This window comes from Sus scrofa, chromosome 14 (genome assembly GCF_054392235.1).
Source record: "Sus scrofa isolate SSC_HxYL_T2T_F1_AM1 chromosome 14, Sscrofa_HxYL_maternal_Yorkshire_Landrace_v2.0, whole genome shotgun sequence".
Taxonomy (NCBI): Eukaryota; Metazoa; Chordata; class Mammalia; order Artiodactyla; family Suidae; genus Sus; species Sus scrofa.
Window position 1 is genome coordinate 134,679,111 of NC_139396.1, and position 22,689 is coordinate 134,701,799.

Genomic DNA, 22,689 nt, shown 5'->3' on the forward strand with positions numbered 1-22,689 from the left:
AATGTGTGTGCTTACAGGGTACAGTCTCAGACCCCCCTGGGGGCTTTACATAATACTATCCACCACCTTTCTAAAATCCAGTAAATTCAAAATTTTTAAACACATTTGGTCCCTAGAGTTTCAGATAAGGGTTTGTGTGCTGTTAACAAGTACTTTTTAAACTAGTTATAAGTAAGTAATGGATCTTTCTGTGCCTATGAATTTAAGGGATTGTTCTGTCTTGAAAGATACATTCATGGTTACTTTACAGATTTCTTGTATGTTTTACCCAAAGCCAGTTTTCTCTCAGGTGTATTACTTGAAAAGAAGAGGTACAGTGTTCCTTTTGGTAGTTAATGTAAAAACATTTAGTATTACCTTGTTTCGAGTTAATTAACTGTTTTTTAATCCTTTCTCATCTCTTTTCTCAACCAATAGCTGAAGGCATCATCCTTCTCACCTTTGCAGAACCTCTAGTATTTCTTCTTTTACTCTCTGGTAGAGTTAAATTTGTCTGATAGAATTCATTTTATGAAAACAAATGCATAGATTCTTCCTTAGATGGTCACTCATTCATTTCATGGCTACTTAGATTTTCTGCCTACATCTCAAACATTGTGGACTCTCGGTAAACCATTAAAGATGGGCATTGCTGTACTAATGTGGTCAGTAAAGTGTACAAGATGCAGAAGCTTAACCTTCAAGGGACTTGGATTGTTCAAGTTTTCTCTGAGCATTCCAACCTCATAGTGTTTAAATGTTTAGAGAAACCCATCTACCACTTATTTTATTTCAGTAAAATGAATACACTGTAGCAAAACTTGCCAGAAAGGTATTTTGCTCTACATACAATATCCCTCTTTATGCAGTTGACAGCTTCTTAAATACATAAACAAATCACGATACAAATTTGGGTAATATGGTACTGTTTCACTGTGTCTATTGTAGGGTGCAGCAGTCCTTAAATATTAAAGCAATTTGGTTTTTGTTATTGTTAATTTTCTTCCTTTTATGTGTTTTGTGTTTTTCCTATGCAATGCTTTGTTTTTTAAATGAGTTCTTAGTAAAATTTTGAAACACTACTCATTCCAATTTTTGCTGTCACTTAGATTAACATCTAACTGCAGTATATAAAGAGTATAGTAGAAGCTTAGAACTTGGTCTTTTCTGCCTTTTGCCTAGCACACTCTTCAGCTGCCTCTCCAGACCAGACAAATCACCCATATTTGCCATTGTATCATCTGTTCTTGATAGGAGTCTGTTCAGGTTTTACTTAGTTTTTATAACTGCCATTATTTTGTTCAGCAAACGTTTATTGAGCATTATTTTGTACCTGTCACTGAAGATGTCAAGGAATAGAATCAGAGTCCCTCAAGTTCTTTACCACATAGCAGCAGATTTTTCAGCCCTAGGAGGCATTCTACCACTTCCTTGAATCCACATTCCAGTCTTACTATTTTAGTGAAATAGATTATATAAACCTTAGTTTTGCTTTTATAAATTTACTCCTACAGATAGTGGTGAATTATATTTTAAAAATTGTTTATAATTGCTTAGCAAAGCATTGTTGTCATTGTCAGAACTTGATTAAACCACATAGTGAAATTCAGTTTGTGAGTGTCATTCGCCACTTAATCTGAATTGTTGAGGTTTTTAATATTTGCTAATGTGATCCCATATTAGTTATGCTTTTATTTTCAGGAAGCGGTCAATTATAGATTTCTTCAAACCAGCTTCAAAACAAGGTATGTATACTGTTAATGCATTTTTTTGCGGGATCTTTTGGGGAGGGAGATGGATTCAGTTTTTAAATCTACTCTAAACTCTCATTAATTTGATTAAACATGGCGTCCAAAATTGAAAATATAAAGAAGATGCCGGAGTTCTCTTGTGGCACAGTAGGTTAAGGATCCGGAATTTTCACTGCAGTGTCCTGGATTGCTGCAGTGGCACGGGTTCAGTCCCTGGCCAGGGAACTTCAACACTACTGTAAAGTAGATACAGTGTTGTTCCCAAAGATAAACAAGTTATAAACATCATGAAGAAACTGCTGTTATACTTTCTTAACATTTAAAATATTCCCATCAATAATGTTAATAATACTGTTTTGTTTTTTTTCCCTTGCTTTTTTTAGGGCCGAACCCACGGCATCTGGAAGTTCCCAGCTAAGGGTCGAATCCAAGCTGCAGCTGCCAGCCTATGTGACAGCCACGGCAATGCAGGATCTGAGCCGCCGTCTGTGACCTACACCACAGCTCACCGCAATGCCGCATCCTTAACCCACTGAGTGAGGCCAGGTATCAAACCTGCATCCTCATGGATACTAGTCATCCTCATGGATACTAGTCGGGTTTGTTACTACTGAGCCACAATGGGAAGGCCCTATAATGTATACTATTTTAATTCTGTAGTAAAGTTACTTTATTTCATAAATAGAGCCGTAAGGAGCTTCTTACATGTGTAGCAAAAGGGAGCTTTATGAAAATAAGGCTACATAAATCGTCTCCCCGACCCCCCCCCGCCCTGTAAAATGTATATCATCAACTAAATATCAATTTTAAAACTTTTGTGATAGCTTAATATTTTAAGTGTTAATAATATATAGTAAATATATAAATGTAATCGTTGTGCTATTTTTAGTAACATACAATGTGTATGTGTTTTAATTGGCTGTTTAGACAAACATATGTTGGATTCTCCACAAAAATCGAACATCAGATATGGAGGAAGTGGATTGTCCATCACTGGAAGAGAGCAGTTTGAAAAGAAACTGTCCTCACCAAAAAGATCTAAACCTAAAAGGGTGTCATCAGAAAAAAGCCCTGTCTTGGAGGCGTTCATGAAAGGTGTTAAAGAGCACCATAGAGATCGTGGTGTACATGAGTCACATCAGCCTTATGTGTCACTCGCCACCAAATGTCCAAAGGCAGTTACAAAATATGTTACTCCTTCATATCTCTTGTCAGGAGAAACGAAGAAAAAACATCAATCTCCAGAGGGAAGGAAGTCACATTTCATTCATGAAAATAGCAGGGAGAAGAATGATGGAGATCGAGGCAAGATCAGTGCTGATTCTAAAAAGCAGGCCACAGTGACAGAAGCTGACAACTTCAAGAACAGCTCCAGAAGTCTTAGCAGCAGGAGCAGCCTATCTAGGCACCACCCAGGAGAAAGCCCACTGGGAGCTAAGTTCCAGTTGAGTCTAGCTTCTTACCGAAAAGAAAGAGAACTAAAGAGGTTGAGAAGGGAACAAATGGAGCAGAGAATCAATTCAGAAAATTCTTTCTCAGCAAGCAGTCCTTCCTTAAAATCCTCTAGTATAGGAAGAAAACCAAGGCAGGAACAGAGTAAACGGAATGATGTCACATCTCGAAACAGCAATCTTTCAAACCTGGTAGGTGCAATAATTGCTGGATGAGCTTGGCTGCTGCTTTATCAAATTTAGAATACTAAAGCTAAAAATTATAATCATTAACATAATCTCCATACCTTTTGTTAAGGAGATACTGCTACACAGTTTGTGTAGAAGCTAGTTCACTAAGTGTCCTCCAACTGTCCGTTGAATTTAGTAATGCAGTGTTCTTGCCCTTAATTTTTTCAGACCAGGAACAAAGATCTTTCTTAATTAAGATGTGCTGAAGGGAGATTCTTAAGGGAATGTAAAATCTGAAACAATAGGAAATGGTTTAGAACAGAGGTTCTCAAAATGTGGTCCTTAGACTAGCAACATCAGCATCACCTGGGAACATGTTACAAATGCAGATTCTCAGGTCCTACTCCAAACTGACTGAACCAGAAATTGTGGAGGTAGAGTCTAGCAACTTGTAGTTAACAAGCCTTCCAGGTTATTCTGACGTACTTTAAAGTTTGAGAATCACTGATTGAGGTATATATAAATCTTAAATAATCGAGTATGGGTGTTAGAAAACTATCCAAATACATCTTAAGCTCATCAAATTTCTCTTTTGAAAATAGAACAAACATACTAGTATAAAAGCTATTCCTCTCCCCTGGAAAGTGAAGGTGTTAAATACATCTGTTTCAGAGAGCTTCTCTAGATACAGAGCAACTAAAGGAAGATGTGATATTGAGAAAGTGTTTTATTAATAAAATGCAATGAGATTTTAAAACCAGATGGACCAAAAATAAACCAAACTATGACATTTTACAAGTGAATAGAGATTGTTGCATTTTATATTGCTGCAAAATATATTTGTAAACTCTAGGGTTCCTTTGCAAGGAATTTGGTGCCTTTACCAAAATTGTGGTGTAGGTTGCAGACACAGCTTGGATCCTGTGTTGCTGTGGCTGTGACGTAGGCCGGCGGCTATAGCTCCAATTTGACCCCTAGCCTGGGAACCTCCACATGCCACTAGTGTGGCCCTAAAAGGCAAAAAAAAAATATTAAAATTAAATACTCTATTATAGAAGTTAGGATTTACCTCCAAATTTGGTGCTTATTTTATTCAGTCTAGAAATCTGTGTTTAAATATTATGAAGAAAAGTTCACATTCTTGACTGATCCTAACTCCTAATTAGTTTTTTTTGGTTTTGTTTTTTTCATTTTGCTAATAGGAAAATGGACATCTCTCAAGAAAAAGATCCTCTTCTGATTCATGGGAACCTACTTCAGGTAGAATCACAATTAAATTTAAGGATTTTAAATTTTGCCATCTTTGGAGTTCCCGTCATGACCCAGTGGTAGCGAAATCCACTAGTATCCATGAGGATGCAGGTTCAATCCCTGGCCTAGCTCAGTGGGTTAAGAATCCGGTGTTGCTGTGAGCTGTGGTGTAGGTCACAGATGTGGCTTGGATCCCATGTTGCTGTGGCTGTGCTGTAGCCCGGCAGCTACAGCTCTGATTCAGTCCTTAGCCTGGGAACTTCTATATGCCATGGGTGCAGCCCTAAAAAGACAAAAAAAAAAACCAAAAAAACCCCGAAAAAAACCCAAAATTAATTAATTAATTTGCCATCTTAAATGGCACTGCTTTTACTTATATTTGTTTGAATATGCAGTTTCCTTCCTAGAGGTAAATTGTGTGTCTCAGATTAGTTAAAGAGTTTGGTAAAGTTATATTCAAAAGGAATAGTTCTTGAATTTAGTATCCATAAATAGTGGTTTGTCTTGACTCTTCTTTGCCGCCTTCAAAAGTTCCTAACAATGTGTTTCTCATATTGGTATTCATTGTTTTACTTTTGAATCCTTGGCCACATTAAGAAGCATAATCTGGGAGGTCCCATCCTGGTACAGCAGAAACGAATCCGACTAGGAACCATGAGGTTGCAGGTTCGGTCCCTGGCCTTGCTCAGTGGGTCAAGGATCCGGCATTGCCATGAGCTGCGATCAGGTCACAGATGTGGCTCAGATCTGGTGTTGCTGTGGCTCTGGCATAGGCCAGCAGCTACAGCTCTGATTGGACCCCTAGCCTGGGAACCTCCATATGCTGCAGGTGCAGCCCTAAAACGACAAAAGACAAAAAAAAAAAAAAAAAAAAAAAAAAAAAAGGCATAATCTTATATTCTTGGAATTGTGGGCTGAGGTTTTGATATTGTAGATGCTTTGTGAAAATTTGAAACTTTTATCATGGTTTAAAATAGTGTTTCTGACCATTTCAAATACAAAGATCCCTTTTTAATACCGAATTTCAAGGATAGCTATATGATATCAGTTTGTACTTTAGTGTCTATTGGTTGAGAAAGTACGTAATAACAAACAGCTACTGTTAATTCAGTAATTCTTAAAAGTATTATTTTTAACTAGAAAATAGAACATTGTAAAATTCAAACATTGCAGAAATTGTAACACAGAAATGGAAGGCCGCAAGAAATACCAGCTGTTAATAATAGTCTGGTGCATCAAATTTTTTTTTCTGCTATGACCACAGACTTTGAAAAATGGACTTTACAAATTCCCACAATCAGTAAAATAACTTTGGACATGCTGATAATAGCCAACATGTTTTAGAGATTTTTGTTTTTTATTAAAGCATAGTTGATTTACAGTGTTGTGCCAACTTCTGCTATACAGCATAGTGACCCAGTCATACATATATGGACATTTCCTTTCTTATATTATCTTCCACTAAGGTCTATCCCAAGAGACTGGCTATAGTTCCCTGTGCTATACAGTAGGACTTCATTGCTTATCTATTCTAAATGTAATAGTTTCCATCTACTAACCCCAAACTCTCAGTCCTTCCCCCCCCCACCCCTTTGTCAACCACAAATCTGTCCTCTATGTCTGTGGGTCTTAAAACTCTTGTTTTCTTATACATTCTAGAGTTGTATTGCATTTTGACCAAGTGATCTCAAGTTAAAAATCAATTTTAAGCCAAAGATGAAATCATATTTTACTATTATAAAAGGAGCTCCTAGGATACAATAGTAAATTTGAAGTTTATGTGCTTTTTTTAATTTAAAAAATTTTTACAGTGTTGGTTTTAGTGATCAAATTTTAGTGAATTTTGACGTTATAGTATAAGAACAATAATTTCTTAGCCATGAGATTACTCCTGTACTCACTGTGTTACGTATTTGAAACAATAAATTATCACTGCACTGAGGTGAATGGAAAAACATGTCTTTAGGCTAGCTCTGCTGCTATAGGCGGCCACTAGTGGTGGTGTTTGCCACCAAACTGTTCCGCATTCTTTTTCTCTGGTAGTGACATCTAAATTTTTTTCAGTTCATGGATTGGCAGATTTCATCAATGGTGACTGAAGTAGTTTCCTTTATACAAACTCACATACTGAAGTTCTTGAACACTGCTTGAAAAAGATGTTGTCTGTGTATTTTCAGAGGCAGGCTTAAGATAATTGCCTTTACTTAAATATTTTTATTTGCAACATTTTTCCATATGTTTCATAGTCTTCATTAATAATTATGGTATTGGACTCTTAGTAAATACACATTTATACTTGAGTTGACTGTCAATGTAATGTAATAGCCGTAAGGGAATTTTTCACTCTAGATAACATGAATGTTTATCTGATAATTAGATAGTGAATAGATCCTAATCCAAATGTTATATTCATGTAGCATATATGCTGTTACACATAACAGTTGTGGTGGCTGGAGTTCCCGTCATGGCTCAGCGGTTAACGAATCCAACTAGGAACAGTGAGGTTGAGGGTTCAATCCCTGGCCTTGCTCATTGGGTTAAGGATCCGGCGTTGCCGTGAGCTGAGGTGTAGGTCACAGACGTGGCTCAGATCCCGTGTTGCTGTGGCTGTGGTGCAGGCCGGCGGCTACAGTTCCGATTCGACCCCTAGCCTGGCAACCTCCATATGCCGCAGGAGCAGCCCAAGAAATGGCAAAAAGACAAAAAAAAAAAAAACCAAACAGTTGTGGTGGTATACATAATCACACAGTCATTAATCACACAAGTTTAAGGATTTTAGAAATGTTGGCAGGGTAGGCATTTAGTTCTTTGGTCTCCCAGAGGCTTGTCCTTTGGCTGAATTCTGAGAACCATCTTAATCCATCCCTAGTTAACTCCCCTATTGAACATTTGGATTTTTCTTTCTTCTCTTTTTGCAAATTCAGTCCCTGTCTTATCTGAATATTTTATGTATTAGTAGATATTTGAAGTGTTGTAAAGACATTCAGCCTACAGGTTGTACAAGGGGTACAGAAAGAAATAGTTACTCATTGCTGTAGAGAGCTTTCAAAAGGGGACCTGTAGTACCAATTCAGCCTCCTCTTAATGCTAGATATTAAAAGGTCTTAATAAGCTGATTTTTTTCCTAAACTTTGCCAACAGTTTTTCTTTCTTCCTAGATAAGTCTTTAATTCCTAAACAAAGCAGGAATTTCTCATTACTAGCAATGTATAAATTGTCTTACTTCTCTAGGGAAATGGAGCAAAACTCAAACTACCAGCTCTGTAGCTACCTTTTTTGTAACCCCCAAACTTGTGATAGCCCATGTAAGTTTTCTCTTTTTCTTAGTTATTTGATTTCTCATCCTGCCCTATCGGGGACCTCTGTCCTTTTTTTTTTTTTTTTTTTTTTAAGACATCTAACCCCAGAAACCTCAGTGGGCATGGAATGATTTCTTAGGTCATAGGAGATATCTATAGAAGAATGAAGATAGGAGAATTGGTTTATTAATTGAGTTTTCATTTTTATTTATGGTTTTTTGTTGTTGTTATTGTTGTTTTTCAGGGCTGCATCCATGGCATAGGGAGGTTTCCAGGCTAGGGGTCCAATTGGAGCTACAGCTGCCAGCCTACACCACAGCCACAGCAGTGCCAGATCCAAACCACATTTGTGACCTACACCACAGCTCACGACAACGTGGAATTCTTAAGCCACTGAGCGAGGCCAGGGATCCTGCATGCTCATGGATCCTAGTCGGGTTCGTTAACCACTGAGCCACAACGGGAATCCTGAGTTTTCATTTTTATAAATTGAATTTTTCAGACTATATATTGATCAAGCTATCCAAATAATTGCTTAACTCTTGAGGTTATGGGGGTTTTTTTTGTTTGGTTTGATTTTAATGAAACTGTTGAGGATTTGGAGACGTCTGTCCATGTGCAGAAAGAAGCTTGATTTAGGGAAATTTGATTTTAGAATACTGATTATATAAATACTGAATTTTAAATGATTAGTGAAGTTTAGTGAATTAATGAAACATCACTTTTTTTTTTTTTTTTGGTCTTTTTAGGGCAACACCCGTGGCATATGAAGGTTCCCAGGCTAGGGGTCGAATTGGAGCTGTAGCTGCAGGCCTATGCCACAGCCACAGCAACTCCAGAAATGAATTGCATCTGCAACCTACCCCACAGCTCACAGCGACACTGGATCCTTAACCCACTGAGCAAGGCCAGGGATCAAACCCCAGGCCTCATGGATACTAGTCGGGTTCGTTAACCACTGAGCCGCAATGGGAACTACAAAACATCACATTTTTTTAAAACACAAGAAATTCTTAAAAACTAACTTAAATATATGTGGTATTAAAGAACTTCTAGGAGTTCCTGTCATGGCGCAGTGGTTACCTGTCATGGCGCAGTGGTTAACGAATCCAGCTAGGAACCATGAGGTTGCAGGTTTGATCCCTGGCCTTGCTCAGTGGGTTAAGGATCGGGCATTTCCTGCCATGAGCTGTGGTGTAGGTTGTAGATGTGGCTCGGATCCGATGTTGCTGTGGCTCTGGTGTAGGACTGTGGTTACGGTTTCAATTAGACCCCTAGCCTGGGAACCTCCATATGCTGCGGGAGCGGCCCTAGAAAGGGCAAAAAAGACTAAATAAATAAATAAATAAAGTACTTCTAGATGGAGCGCCTAACACAGAGAAAGATTTCCTAGGGCCTCCATGACAAAGAACCTAAACCTAGATGGCTTAAAACAATAGAAACTTATAGTCTCATGATTCTGGAAGCTAGAATTCCCAAACAAGGTTATCAGCAGGACCATTCTCTCTCTAACAATGGAGGAGAATCCTTCCTTGCCTCTTCTAGCTTCTGGTATTGTCTACAATCCATGATATTCCTTGACTTGTAGATGTACTTTAGTCATGTGGCATCTTCCTCCTATATGTGTCTTCACATTATCTTCCCTCTGCATGTCTTTCTTCATGTCCACATTTCCCCTTTTTATAAGGACACCATTTGTATTGGATTAAGATGCACCCTATTGGCCTCATTTTAATTTGATTACCCCTGTAAAAGCCCTGTATCTAATTAAGGTCATAGTCTGAGGTTCTGGGAGTTAACACTTCAACATATCATCTTGGGAGCTACACCTGAACCTATAACACAGCTGAAGACTAGAAGGATACATGAGAAAGAATGAACACTTATATGGTAGGGGGAAAGACTTAGGGGAATTTTTTTTAATTGAGAAATTAAAATTTGTCTTCAACTAGTTATTGTGTATGTATTTTGAGGTTCTATAAATTCAGATGTGAAAAGTGTTTATCATTTCTAGAATCAGGTAGGCTTTAGACCAAGAAAGAGTGTATGCACTTTGAAGGAAAGTGCCTTTAGAATCCTTCCCTTGATACAAATAGGCAATTTTTTAGTGTTTTGAGGAGTAACCCTTTTAATTCTATTAGGTAATAAACTTTTAATAGCTTTGAATGAAAATGAGCTTTAAATTTCTTGGACCCAAGTATTTTAGTTAATAAGTTAATGTTAACTTTTTTCCTTATTTCATATATGATGAATAATCTCAGCCTAAACTTTTAGAATTTAAACATTTTGTCAGAGTGTTCTAGACGCTCATTGAATAAACTTAGAATAAGATAAAAAAAATATGCTTTTCACTAATCTGGCAAAAATTAAATTTTAGCAGGCTCTAAGCAGAATAAATTTCCTGACAAAAGAAAAAGGAACTCTGTGGACTCAGATCTGAAAAGCTCAAGAGAATCTATAATGCCAAAAGTAAAAGCCCCCCTTGAGAAGCGTCCTGACAGACCACATCAGAGAGAAGAGTTTGTAAAACCTGTTGCACTCAAAACACCTGGTAATGTATTGTGCTTGGAAGATATACCCAAGGAACCATATGAAGAAGCTGATTACTCCTCTTCAGGCTTGGCACCTTCAAATTCCGGGCACCATTCTTCCAGGAATAGTGACCAAATCCGTTTGGCAAGTACCAAAGAGACTAAGATGCAGAAACCCCATTTACCTTTACCTCAGGAACAGTCTGCGGTTAAAAAAACTAGCAACCTTCATAAAAATAAAACTGCTAGCTCTGTGACATCACATTTACTTTCGCATGTTCCAAGTGCTGGTTCCTCTGGGGTTCCATTAAGTGTTAAAAATTTAACTCCTACGGTTCCTAAAAAAGATAAAGAGCGTTCCTCATCTAAAGAAGGTTCTGGGCATTCTACAGAGTCCTCCAAACACAAGGAACACAAGGCAAAGACTAATAAGGCTGATTCTAACATATCTTCAGGGAAAATTTCTGGGGGATCTTTGCATGCAGAATATGGCACTCCTACAAAGTCTCCCCCGGCTGCTTTGGAAGTTGTGCCATGTGTTCCAAGCCCAACAGCACCTTCAGATAAAGCCCCTTCAGATGAGAGTTCAGGAAATTCCAATGCAGGTAGCAATGCACTGAAAAGAAAACTAAGGGGTGATTTTGATAGTGATGAAGAAAGTTTAGGTTACAACCTAGACAGTGATGAGGAAGAGGAAACATTAAAATCACTGGAAGAAATAATGGCTTTGAACTTCAATCAGACTCCTGCAACTACAGGAAAGCCTCCTGCTCTTTCTAAGGAGCTTAGATCTCAGTCATCAGACTATACAGTAAGTACTTCTGTGATATTTATCTTTACTTGAAGAGAGATGGATTGACTAGTGAAAGAGGGATAGACTGTTAAAACGTATTTTAAAATTTAGTATTTGTTACAACTCATAATTAGACTGAAAGTGTGTAGTTCTTGTTTGGTTAATGGGTTTCCCATATCTTTAGCTTTATAACTGTAAATCAGTGGTCTCCAAACTTTTTTGATCATGTACACTTTTATTAGTAAAACAAATTTTGAGCATGTACCCCAGTATATATGTATTCTTATAGATTATATACATGTACCACTATACTACTGTGTACTTTCTAAAGCATATGAAAAAAATAGAATTTGAAAAGAAAAAAGCATTTTTCTATATAAGTTATATAGAAGTTACTATAGAGTAAGTTCTACTGGAGTTTCTATAGAAGTTCCATATAAATAGAAGTTCTATTATTTTCTTCCTGCACCCCAATGGATCACCTTGCACACCCCCTGCTTTGGAGACCACTGCTGTAAATGAAGGTAGAGTGTAGAAATGTTGTTAATTGTGGTGTGCAATTTTATTTATAAAATGCTTCATTCTGTCTCGGGCATAAGCTGAATTAAATTCTCATATGTCTGTAAAATTTGGTGGGGAAGGTGTTAATGTTTCATGGTAACACCTAAAAATTAGCAGTTTAATTCCACTAAAATAGAATATAAAAATAAAAACGAGGTAGCCTTGGAGCCCTTGGGTGTGGCAGTCAGTTCCTAAAGCTGGCAGGGTTTTTATAAGTAGTGCCTTCCCTAATAAATGATAAAATCAAATTGCTTGCAGTACAAAATTCTAGATTTAAAGCATGATAGTGAAAATTCTCTTTTTTGTGAAAGATATCCTCCTGGCCCAGGTTATTGAAATAGAAAATAGTTTTTAGGGCTCTGCATAACTTTTAAAATATCCCAATTCTTCTACTAAGATATGTTATGAAGCATTCCTAAATTGTCTTCTTGTTTTAGGAACGTGTTCATAGTGGAACTTACACAAACACTTTAGAGCGTCTAGTGAAGGAGATGGAAGACACACAAAGGTAGGTTAGCATCATGACCACCTTGCTAAATTTAACATTGTTTGTATGGCTGGCTTTTATCTTTTAGAAAAGTGAGACATTGGTATGTGCTACTGCTGTTATAACAGTTTTGCTGTAGTTATGTTAGAAATAAGGTGTTCTTGGAGTTCCCGTTGTGGCTTAATGGTTTAAGAACCTGACATAGTCCCTGTGAGGTTTCAGGTTTGATCCCTGTCCTCGCTCAGCAGGTTAAGGATCTGGCGTTATTACCACAAGCTGAAGCATAGATTGCAGATTCCGCCCTGATCCAGTTTTGTTGTGGCTGTGGCGTAAGCCAGCAGCTGTGGCTCTGATTTGACCCCTAGCCTGGGAACTTTAATATGCCACAGATACGGCCCTAAAAGGGGAAAAAAAAAAGAGAGAGAGAATTAAGGTATTGTTATTCAGAGGCTAAATCAGAAGATCTGTATTCTAATGGTATACTGCATTAATTCATTAGTATGAATTCCTTTCTGCATACCACAACTAGTATCTAACAGCTGAAATTCTTGATAACATAAAATTTACCATTTCAGAGTTCCCGCTGTGGTGCAGTGGTATAACAATCTGGCATTGTCTGTGGCATTGCTGGTTCAATCCTTGGCTTGGTGCAGTGGTTTAAAGGATCCAGTATTGCCGCAGCTGACACATCGGTCACAGCTGCAGCTCAGATTCAGTCCCTGGCCAGGGAACTTCCATATGCCCTGGGTGTAGCCATAAACATACACACACAACATTTCAATGATTTTTTTTGCTTTGCTTTGCTTTTTAGGGCTGCACCCTTGGCATATGGAGATTCCCAGGCTAGGGGTCCAATCGGAGCTGCAGCTGCCGGCCTACGCCACAGTAATGCATGATCCAAGCCGCATCTGCAGCCTACACACTCCAGCTCACAACAACTCCAGATCCTTAACCTCCTGAGTGAGGCCAGTGATCAAACCCACAACCTCATAGTTCCTAGTCAGATTCGTTTCTGCTGCACCACAATGGGAACGCCAATGATTTGGCTTTTTGGGTTTTTTTTTTTTTTTTGTCTTTTTGCCATTTCTTGGGCCGCTCCCGCAGCATATGGAGATTCCCAGGCTAGGGGTCTAATCAGAGCCTGTAGCCGCCAGCCTACGCCAGAGCCACAGCAATGAGTATCCGAGCCGCGTCTGTGACCTACACCACAGCTCACGGCAACGCTGGATCGTTAACCCACTGAGCAACGGCAGGGATGGAACCCACAACCTCTTGGTTCCTAGTCGGATTCGTTAACCACTGCGCCACGATGGGAACTCCCCAGTCAGTGATTTTTAAATGTATAGTTCACTGACATTACCATACAATCGAGTTGTTGTGCAGCCATCACCAATCACCAACAATTATTCCCTATTCTCCTTCCCTTCAGCCCCTGGCAATTGCCACTCTTTTTGTCACTGTGAATTTGATCTTTCTAGGTACCTCATATAAATGGGATCATAGAGTATTTATCCTTTTATGACTGGCTCATTACACATAGCTTACTGTCTTCAAGGTTCATCCATGCTATAGCTTGTGTCAGAATTTTTGTTGTTGGGTTTTTTGGTAGGTTTTTTTTGGCCACGCTTGTGGCACATGGAATTTTCCAGGCCAGGGGTCAAACCTTTACCATAACTGCAGCCTGAGCCACAGTAGTGACAGCACCAGATCCTTAACCTGCTGAGACACAGAAATTCCAGAATTGCCTCCTGTTTTAAGGCCAAATAATATTCCATTGTATGTGTTTACCTCTTTGTGTGTGTGTGCACATGCTAGGGCAGTACCTGCAGCATATGGAAGTTCCCAGGCTAGGGGTCTAAACAGAGCTGCAGCTGCTGGCTTATGCCACAGCCACAGCAACACAGAATCTGAGCCCAGTCTGTGACCTATACCACAGCTCAGGGCAATGCAGGATCCTCAACCCACTGAGTGAGGCCAGGGCTGGAACCCGTGTCCTCATGGATACTAGTCAGGTTCCTTATCGTTGAGCTACGACAGGAACTCCTCTACCTCATATTTTTTTTGTTTATCCATTCATCTATTGATGGATGAATTGCTTCTATTTTTTGACTATTATAGATTTTGTTGCTATAAACATGGTGTACAAATTATCTCTTCAAATTACCACTTTAAGTTCTTTTGAGTATATACTCAGAAATGGAGTAGCTGGATCCATGGTAACTCTATGCTTTTTTTTTTTTTTTTTTTTGTCTTTTTAGGGCCACACCCGTGACATATGGAGGTTCCCAGGCTAGCGGTCCAATCAGAGCTGTAGCTGCCAGCCTATGCCAGAGCCACAGCAACACGGGATCCAAGCTGTGTCTACAACTACACCACAGCTCACGGCAGTGCCAGATCCTCAATCCACTGAGTGAGGCCAGGGATCGAACCCGCAATCTCATGGTTCCTAGTCAGGTTCGTTAACCACTGAGCCACGATGGGAACTCCTATGCATAATTTTTTGAGGGATTGCTGTACTGTTTTCCCAAGTGGCTGTGCCATTTTGTATTCTCACCAGTCGTGCCCGTGGGTTCCAGTTTCTCCACATCCTCACCAAATACTTCATGTTCTGGTCTTTTAGTGACAGCCATCCTAACAAGTTCTGAAACAGCATCTCATTATGGTTTTGATTTGCATTTTCCTAATGACTAATAATGTTGAGCATCTTTTTATGTCCTTATTGGTCATTTGTATGGCTTCTTTGTAGAAATGTTTATTCAGATCCTTTGCCCATTTTGTTATTATTTGTAGAGGTAGAATTTTTTTAAACATTTGTAAGCCCACCTCGCCTGAGGTTTTTTTGGGGTTTTTTTTTTTTTTTTTTTTTGTCTTTTTGCCTTTTCTAGGGCCGCTCCACAGCATATGGAGGTTTCCAGGCTAGGGGTCTAGCAGGAGCTGTAGCCACCGGCCTACAGCACAGCCACAGGAACGCAGGATCCAAGCCGCGTCTGCGACCTACACCACAGCTCACAGCAACACTGGATCGTTAACCCACTGAGCAAGGCCAGGGATCAAACCTGCAACCTCATGGTTCCCAGTCGGATTCGTTAACCACTGCGCCACAACGGGAACTCCTCGCCTGAATTTTGAAACCAGTATAACCAGACATGGTATTTCTACATCAAATTACTCTTCTGAGTAAGAAGTTTATAGTTGTGTCAGTCATAAACCTAAACTCCCCTACCTGTACACATACAGACATCAAAAAGTTTGGAATTATAATAATCCTAATGAAATTTATATGACTGGTAGCAAAGTGCTTTTGCTTATGAGAGGGGAAAAATAATACTCCTTATTTGTTCAAAGATTATCCTTGAAACTAACCCAGACAATTTCACTAAAACTCAACAGGCTTGAAGTTGGTATACATGTGTCTTAAAGTTGATAACCATAGATAACCAAGTAGCAAAGCACAGGAATTACAGACAGCGAGAAGTATTCCCCTTATTGAATTTTGCTAGAGAAATTTACCTCTGTTATAAAATTCTTTAAAAGTTTCATAAATTTATGTGAGTTGTGATGTCAAATCTGAAGATGCTTATTTAAAATTGAACATTGCGCAGACCTAAAGCAGAGGTTCTAGTTTGATCTGATGATTGACTCCTTCCTTTAATGATAGAGCAGTGCATTTACTGGTCATTAACTGTTATATTTTACTCATCTACTATGGGGCTGAAGCTAGGAATAAGGATCTTGATTGAAATAACTTAATCTTGGTGTTCCTTTGTGGTGCAGTAGGTTGAGGATCTGGCATTGTCAGGTTTGATCCCTGGCCTGGGAACTTACACATGCCATGGGCTTGGCCAAAAAGGGTGGGGAAAATGAGATAAATTTATTCTTTGCCATTCTTCCTTTCCCTTTCTCTAAATGATTTGGACATCATTCCTGAAGTCCTAATTATAAAGAAATATTTGAGTTTTTAAGAGTTTAACTTGATGCTGCTTTTAGACATAAAGATTTTTTTTCTTTAATTTTTAGAGTAAGCCATTTATTTTAACCTTTTTTCAATTCTCAGGCTAGATGAACTGCAGAAGCAACTGCAGGAAGACATAAGGCAGGGCCGGGGCATTAAATCCCCAATCAGATTTGGTGATCAAGACAGTACAGATGATGAAGATGGCCTTTTAGAAGAGCACAGGTACATGGGGAATATAGTAAATAACTATGTAATATCTTTGTAAATGGTGACATCATAACTAGTCTTATCGTGGTGATCATTTTGAAATGTATAAAAGTACCAAATCATTATACTTCAAAATCACTATATTTGTGTTGTAGGTCACTTATATTATACTTCAAAAACAAGCTCATAGAAACAGATCAGATTTGTGGTTACCAGAGGTAGAGGGTTGGGCAGAGGGAGAGATTGAATGTAAGCAGTCAAAGGGTGTATAGACTGCCAGTTATAAGGTAAGTAAGTACTAGGGATATAATGTACAACATGATAAATATGATTAACACTGTTGTATATGAAAGTTGTTAAGAGAGTAAATCCTAGGAGTTCTCATCACAAGAAAAAGGTTTTCTTATTTATTTTGTATCATTGTGAGATGATGGGTTTTCGCTAAACTTGTGATAATCATTTCATGGTGTAAGTCAATCTTTATGCTGTATATTTTATACAGTGCTGTGTATCAATCGTATCTCAATAAAACTGGATAAATACAATCATTCAGAAAGAAAAAGGGGCACAGGTAGAGCATTTTTCATAATGTATATCCTATTAAAAATACATTTTAGGAGTTCCTGTTGTGGCTCAGCAGTAATGAACCCAACTAGTGTCCATGAGGATGTGAGTTCAGTTCCTGGCCTTGCTCAGTGGGTTAAGGATCCAGTGTTGCTATGAGCTGTGGTATAGATCACAGACACAGCTCAGATCCAGCATTGCTGTGGCTGTGGTGTAGGCAGGGCAGCTGCAGCTCCAATTTGACCCCTAACCTGGGAACTTCCATATGCCATGGGTACAGCCCTAAAAAGACAAAAAATAAAAAAAAAAATTTAAATTTTTGGTTTTGTAAAATGAATGAGGCATTGATGGTTATTTACTTTGTGAATTATTTATGGTAGGTTTTTAATCCATCTGTGATGGATTTGAAGAGCAGGTGTTAAGGCCAAGTTAACATTTTGTGTCTTTTATTCTTTTCACACAGACACATTCGGTGGCTTTGGACTATAACTACTAGCAAAAAGTGGGAGGAGTAGAACATGAGTTCTGTTCTCATGCTAGACTTCTAATCTGGGATCAATAGTGGTTCTAAGAAAGGGGGTATTTTGCACCCATCCCTTAAATAGAAAACTATACGCAGTATCAACTGTTTAGTATTCAATAACTTCTTTTTTTCAGAGAATTTCTAAAGAAATTTTCAGTTACAATTGATGCTATTCCTGATCACCATCCAGGCGAAGAAATATTTAATTTCCTTAATTCTGGGAAAATTTTCAATCAGTATACCTTGGATTTAAGAGACTCTGGTTTTATCGGACAAAGTGCTGTAGAAAAGCTTATTCTCAAGTAAGTAGGAAAATAGACATTTTACTTTTTCCTGTTTAAAAATTAAAGGATTTCTGACTTATGTAATCTTCTGAAAGGTTGATTTCTATTTTGACCTATCCAGTTTTCTAGTTCTCTTACTTATTACTATTGTTCTTTGTATTATATTATTTAATTATAGGAAGCACTGTAAGATAGTTGTTTGGCCTATCGTATGCCTTCATTAGTTAGGATTAAGACCCATATCTAATGACAGTGACTTTTAAAATAACAGGGGCTTAAACTAGAAGTATATTTCTTTCTGACGTTGAAGAAGGTCAGAGGTAGAAAGTCCAATGCTTGTGTTTCATCATAAAATCTTTCTTCCCCACCATCCTTGGCACCTTGTTGCTTCAGGTGCTACTGGAGCTCCAGCCTTTACATTTAAATTCCCAGAAATCCCACACAGCATTTCTTTTTATGGTTAGCTGGGTAGAACTTAGTCAGTATGGCCACCCCTAGTTGCAAGGAAGGCTGGGAAGTGATTTTTATTGCATGCAGCCACTGTGCCCGGCTAAAAACCCCAGGGTTCAGTTACCAAGAGGAAAGACAAGAATAGATGCTGGGGTAGGCAACTAACAGTCTCTACCATGAAGCCCAAACTGGTCTAATTTCTTTCAGTGCATGATAGCTCAGATCCAGAGAGATTTTCTTGTGCTGAGTTTTATGGAAGTACAAACCCAAGCTGGCAAAAGCAGACAATGTTCTGAGACTCCATAGGTTCTTCAACATTGCCAGCTAATAAGTCTGGAGCCAAGCCAACAGATTGGCTCAGCTTTAGGCCCATGATTGAATTTTTTTAATGAGTATCCAATAGATATTAGGGTAGAGTCCACCTCGATGGACTGAGATGGTATGTTTTCCCATTTCCCTAATTATGTCACACGTGGTGGTGGTAGAAGTTTCTTGCCATGAAGATAACAGTCATATTGCTTTCACTGTATTTTTCCAGATCAGGAAAAACAGATCAGATTTTTTTGACAACACAAGGCTTCCTTACCTCTGCTTATCACTATGTCCAGTGTCCGGTACCTGTGTTAAAGTGGCTGTTTCGGGTAAGAGAAATGTTGGGAGATATAGTTACCACTCTCTGTATTTCCCAGTCAAAAACAGACTTACAAAATATAATCTTATTTGTACATTACTAGAGAAAAAATTAATCTAGCACATCAAACCCATGATGTTAGTGGGTTAGAATGAGGCAAAAAGAGTCATTATAAAGAGGTTACAAAAGAGGAGTTCCTCTGTGGCTTAGTGGCAACAACCTGACTAGTATCCATGAAGACGTGGGTTCAATCCCTGGCCATTGCTCTGTGGGTTAAAGATCCTGTGTTGCCATGAGTTATATTGTAGGTTACAGACGAAGCTTGGATCCCGTGTTGCTGTGGCTGTGGCTTTGGCCTGCAGCTATAGCTCTCATTCAGTCTCTAGCCTGGGAACTTCCATATGCTGTGGGTGCAGCCCTAAAAAGACAAAAAAAAAAACAGAGGTTACAAAATAAATGCTTATGCAGATAGTGTACAGCATAGTCAGTAATGCTAATTGTGTCTAAGACATTTCATCGTATTGGTAAATCATTATTAGAGTTCACTTTAGAAGTCTTCTAATGCTTACCCCTGTTTTTTTGGTTTGTTAACCTTTTCTCCTCTATTTTTATGGACATTCATATTTAACTTTTAAATCCATTTAATTTATTTTTTTAAATTATTTCCCCAATACGATTTTTTTTCCTACTGTACAGCATGATGACCCAGTTACGCGTACATGTACACATTCTATTTTCTCACATTATCATGCTCCATCATAAGTGACTAGACATAGTTCCCAGTGCTACACAGCAGATCTCATCATGTTCGTTTTTTTTTTTAATTTTTAATTTTTTAAATTCTTTTTTCTTTTTTCTTTTTTGTCTCTTTTTTTTGTCTTTATAGGGCTGCACATGTGGCATATGAAGGTTCCCAGGCTAGGGGTCTAATTGGAGCCACAGCCACAGCAACAGGGGATCCGAACCGCATCTGCAACCTACACCACAGCTGATGGCAATGCTGGATCCTTAACCCACTGAGCGAGGCCAGGGATCGAACCCACAACCTCATGGTTCCTAGTTGGGTTTGTTTCCACTGTGCCATGACAGGAACTCCTAACTTTGAAATCCATTTAAATAAGTATCTTAAAATTTTGAATTATCTACATGGGAACTTATAAATATCAGTGGTATCAGAGAACTATATTATTTGTGAAATGAGAAGGGAAAATATACACAGTTTCTATTCTGGACTTTAAGATAGCATTTCAAAGAATCTCATATTTGGAAACAACTAGATATTCTAATATAATATTTCATTCCCTTTTCATATAGCTGGCATGTTTGAGTGCCAGCTGTGCCAGGTACTGGAGATAACAACAATAAAAAAAATAAGTGTTTCTGATCTCATGAAACACACATTCTAGTATGGAGGAGACAGACAATATGTATATTTATAGATACGTTATTTCAGATGGTAAATGGGAGAAGAGCGTTCTAGGCTGAATAACAGGTGTTATGGGGCAGAAGCATTTGTTCCAGTGGTTAGGAGCTCACTACTTTTTTTTTTTTTAACAGTCCTAATTAGATCAAAAATTGCCTCTGGATGGTCTTTTTTTAATCTCATAGTACTAATGATCTTTTCTGTAGCATCCCACAGTATGCTTCATCTGTCTAAAAGTCCTTCAGTTATTTTAATGAACTATCATGACCTTCACCACTCCCCACACTAAACATTCTCCAGTCACTAAATATCCAGTCCCTTTACTGATCACTTTTCTGAATGACTTTTAGCTTGTCAGCATCACTCCTAAAGTGTTCCCCCTTCCCCCCAATAAATGAACATATGCTCCATAGAAAGTCTTTCTTACCAGCAGTTTCCAGCAAGATTCTTACCCATTTATCCCTGCCCCATGTATTTATTACAATTCAAAACTTCATTTGCTGTCACACTAGGACTTCATGATTCTCTGATTATGTAATACATCTTTTCTTAAACTTACAAGAAAGACTTTGCATTTATTTGTGTTTTCATCTTATTGCTGTGGGTCCATCAGTATAGCCTTTAAATGCCCTAAGACATATAAGCATAGCTTCATTTAAGCAGTTTTTAATACTTTTCATGTTTATTCTTTGAAAACTAAACTAATCATTTGTTAAGTGCTGTTTCTGTGTAAGATACTGTCTTATTTCTCCTTTTCAATTCCAAGTCCATTTTTTCATGATGAAGAGACTTAGCAACTTATAAGTATTTTTTTAAGAAAGTATGTCAGAATTCATTTTAATGTTATGAACTGGTGGTTTGAAATTTATTTGTTAAAATGTAATTAAAACATTCACATCTTCACGTTTGGTTTGTTTTGTTAATTTTAATGGTCACACCCGAGGCATATGGAAGTTCCCAAGAGAGAAGTTCCCAGAGGTTGAATCTGAACTGCAGCTGAGACCTGTATACCCAAGCTGTGGCAACATCAGATTCTTTAACCCACTGCACCAGGCCAGTGATTGAACCTCACCTCCAGAACAGCTGAGCCACTGCAGTCGCATTCTTGGCCCACTGCATGGGCAGAAACTCCTGCATCTTCATGATTTTATTTTTTTGACTAAACATAGTAGACAAGACAATCTGAACAGAGTATGTGCTGTGATGTTTTATAACTTTTCAGGTAACAAAAAATTTTTGAGTATTTTTGAAGTTCCCATTGTGGTGCAGCAGAAACAAATCCGACTAACATCCATGAGATTTCAAGTTCTATCCCTGACCTCACTCAGTGTGGGTCAGGGATCTGGCATCGCCATGAGCAGTGGTATAGGCCGGCAGCTGCAGGTCCATTTTGACCTAGGAACTTCCATGTGCCGTGGGTGTGACTCCAAATAAATAAATAAATTTTTGAGTTTTTTTATCTCAGTATAGATACGTCATCCTCCTTTTTAATCGCTTCGTGGTATTCCTTTGTAGTGTCATCCCGTGATTTATTTAACCCAATCTCAATGGATAAGTAGACTGTGTGTGTATATATATGTATGTATTTATCTTTACATATTTATTTATCTCAAAGGACTGTGTTGCCCACCTTAGAATTCATTACCCCCCCACAAAAAGATTGTTTATCCAGAACTTGTCCTTATCCAACATGCCTTTGAATGGTGCTGCCCTCAAGTGGCAGAGATTAACAACTCAAAGACTTTCACATGGGTTGATTTTGAAATAACACAAGCCTGATTGAAACTAGTTTGGTTTTTCACACTTGTTTTTGTTTGTTTGTTTCTTTGTTTTCTGTTTGGTTTTGGCGGTACCCATGGCATACGAAAGTTCTTGGGCCAGGGATCAAACTTGCACCAAAGCAGTGACCAGGCCACATTCTTAACCCATTGTGCCACTGGGGAACTCCAGATTACTGGTGATTTTGAATAACTTTTAAAAACTACATTGGCTAGAGTTTCCTGGTGGCACAGTGGGTTAAGGATCTAGCGTGGTCACTGCTGTGGCATAGGTCTGATCCCTGGCCCAAGAACTTCTACGTGCCACGAATGTGGCCAAAGAATTTAAAAAATAAAAATTATAAATAGAGAGTACATTGGTATATTTGTATGTTTTAAGTATTTTTACTAGATTGTGGTTTGATTTTTCCCTGTGATGTGATCAACTTAGTAGCCTTATCCTTTATGGTCTTTGGGTTTCATGGCATGATATAAACTAGACAGCTATTTTAAATGTTATATTTAGTTATAAATGAAAGTTTTTTTAAAAAAAAAAACATGTTAGAATGGAAAGGACTCTGACTTATAAGATGTGGTTCAAAAATTTCAACTCATGTATTA

General features: G+C 38.2%; 1 protein-coding gene across 4 annotated transcripts in view; it reads left to right on the forward strand.

Moving 5' to 3' along the window:
• Positions 1-22,689, forward strand: part of SLF2 (SMC5-SMC6 complex localization factor 2) — a 52,534-nt gene that overhangs the window by 1,190 nt on the left and 28,655 nt on the right. Inside the window, exons 2-9 of one of the 4 annotated variants that reach the window (XM_084995164.1) lie at positions 1,681-1,724; positions 2,658-3,373; positions 4,555-4,612; positions 10,280-11,244; positions 12,225-12,295; positions 16,329-16,451; positions 17,658-17,825; positions 18,796-18,898. In XM_084995164.1, coding sequence (XP_084851290.1) covers positions 1,681-1,724; positions 2,658-3,373; positions 4,555-4,612; positions 10,280-11,244; positions 12,225-12,295; positions 16,329-16,451; positions 17,658-17,825; positions 18,796-18,898 — 2,248 coding nt within the window. The remainder of the gene's footprint in view (positions 1-1,680; positions 1,725-2,657; positions 3,374-4,554; positions 4,613-10,279; positions 11,245-12,224; positions 12,296-16,328; positions 16,452-17,657; positions 17,826-18,795; positions 18,899-22,689) is intronic. The other 3 variants (XM_021072666.2, XM_021072665.2, XM_021072667.2) reach the window with 3 other exon arrangements.